At 19.5% G+C, this 2,323-nt stretch overlaps 1 protein-coding gene across 1 annotated transcript, besides 1 other annotated feature; it reads left to right on the top strand. All coding sequences in view use genetic code 6, as the record gives it.

Moving 5' to 3' along the window:
• Positions 1 to 473: 473 nt before the first annotated feature.
• On the top strand, positions 474 to 2,089 carry IMG5_167770 (hypothetical protein; the record flags this gene model as incomplete). The annotated part of the gene is made up of 5 exons (XM_004030056.1): positions 474 to 647; positions 1,005 to 1,130; positions 1,237 to 1,398; positions 1,443 to 1,828; positions 1,918 to 2,089. 5 exons carry the CDS (start codon positions 474 to 476, stop codon positions 2,087 to 2,089), a joined length of 1,020 nt encoding a protein of 339 aa, XP_004030104.1.
• Positions 1,834 to 1,909: a microsatellite.
• Positions 2,090 to 2,323: the final 234 nt, after the last annotated feature.

The following is a 2,323-nucleotide window of genomic DNA, read 5'->3' as shown; positions in this document are numbered from 1 at the left end:
AAAAATTATCTAAATCAAAATCCACTCCAAATGTAAAAATAGAAATTTAAAATAAAAAAATAAAGAAAACGGACAAATTCTAAACACTTTAAAGCGATTAATAAAAAAGAGAAAATTAAAAAGAAAACAACAATAAAAAATATTCAAATAACAAAATTTTAATAACTAAATCTTTATTAAAATACATTTAACTAACTACAATTATTATATTAGTAGCCTGGTTCGTTTTTATATATATCCCATAACCTTTCGTTTAAGATTAAAATAATTAATATTATTACTTAGCCAATGGGTATTTAATAGGCTTTTTTATTCTATTTTGCATTTATTTCCTATTATCAGCCATATAATTGAAATTCGGATATAAAGAATTTAAATAAAGAAATGTCCTTCTAACATATAGAAATGGTATTGCAGGAATATGTGTGACTATTTTTAAGGCTATGCCTTTTATTTATGAAATAAAAGTAATTATGGACTGGGCTTTTTCATAGACTAATTTAAGTCTAGGTTAATGGTTTACTCTTGAGTAAATTAACTATATATTATATTCAGCGAAAATGAACTCGATTTTTATTATGGGATAGAAAGTAGGAGAACTTTAAGGCAAAGCTAACAAAATTTTAACTGGATAATTATTTTTATATGTAATTTTATTATTAATATTTGGTCCTATGCTTCTTTTTTCTACACTTAATCCAGTTTCAGAATATAATGGAGTAGCATCCGCTTATATTTCAATAACTATTAATGTTTATGATACAAATGGATAAATTAATCAATATTCAATTTTTAAAAACGATCATATTCTAAATCTAAAGTATGTAGATAGAGATTGCTAAATATAATAAAACACAAATAATAATAACAATAAAGATACATGTTTTTGGAAAGAAAATTAGTTTAATTAAATCAAAGATATATATGGTTCTGAAAGAGATTAATTTGAGGTTTTTTTAATTTCTATATTATTTATTTATTTTTTAAAATATATAAAAAAACAGAGGTTTGAATTAGAACCATATTCTATTAATAATTGGGATATTTCAGAACCAGCAAAAAATGAACTTGCTTCTAAACTATTAGATGCTTTAAAAGACCCTATAAACGGGCCTAAATTAGGTTTCTAAGTATCATATTAAATTAATAGAAAAGTAATTTATTTCAAAATAAAAAATATATATTTAATTTAAACTTATTTTTTTAATTCTAATTAAATATCAAAATTAAAAATAGAAATTAATACCAAAAGAATAATCATTTTATTATCCTTTAAATAGCTAATCTAAAGACAAATAATAAATTAAATTTCTTTCTACTGATTATGTATAAAAATTGTATGCCTTAATAGCTGATTGCAAAGAAATTCCAGTTAAATTACCTAATTTTTATTCAAATGTAACAAAAAAAAAAAAAATCATAATATTTTATTAAAAAAAAAGGTTTTATATTTAAGATCATACGAATAATCATTCGAAACACATCCATATTTAAATGAACAATTTATATAATCAATATATATAAATTTAGCTTGTATAAATCCAAAAGATCCATAGAATAGTCAAACTTATTGGACAGTTTCAAAAGATCCTATAACTAAAGAAGGCTTAGATTTTTTTGTTTTAAGTGATAAATATTCTAATATAACTTTCGGATTTTCAATAATAACAATATATACATCAGTAATTTTAGTCATAGGTAAATTTCTAAGAGACGCCTTTTCTGGATCAGTGCAAAATATTATATTTACTTGTATGCCAAATCCTGATTTATTATTAACTTTATGTAATTCTATTGCTTATGCAAGAACTGAGGGAGATTTCGTTAAGTAATATATTTTTTTTTTTTAATATTTTTTTATATTAGTATTATTTTTATTAATATTATTTTTTTTAATATTTTTTATTATATTTTTAGAGAAAATATTCTCTATTATGAACTTATGGATCTAATTAGATCACCAGAAATGTTAAAAAAATTAACTGGATCATATGCTTAAGCTTTAACTTAAAAATATAAAATGTAAGTTCTTTAAGAAATTAAAGAATAAAAAGAAAAAGAATAAGTAAAAATAAAAAATGAAAACTGATAAATTATTAATATAAATATAAATGATATAAACTAAGTTGCAAATTATATTGATAAAAATAAATGAAAAATAAGTTTATTTTTTTTAAATAAATATTTTTATATTAGTTTTATGTAATTAAAAATTTACTTTATAAAACTATAGTATTTATATTATTATTAGTAATTTTTGTTAAATAATATTTTAAATAAGATAAAACAAATAAAATAATGAAAATTTAAAGAAACAAACATT

This window comes from Ichthyophthirius multifiliis (assembly GCF_000220395.1).
Source record: "Ichthyophthirius multifiliis unplaced genomic scaffold scaff_1120509251245, whole genome shotgun sequence".
Lineage (NCBI taxonomy): Eukaryota > Ciliophora > Oligohymenophorea > Hymenostomatida > Ichthyophthirius > Ichthyophthirius multifiliis.
Note: the sequence above shows the minus strand (reverse complement) of the source record. Positions and strands in the feature narration are given on the sequence as shown.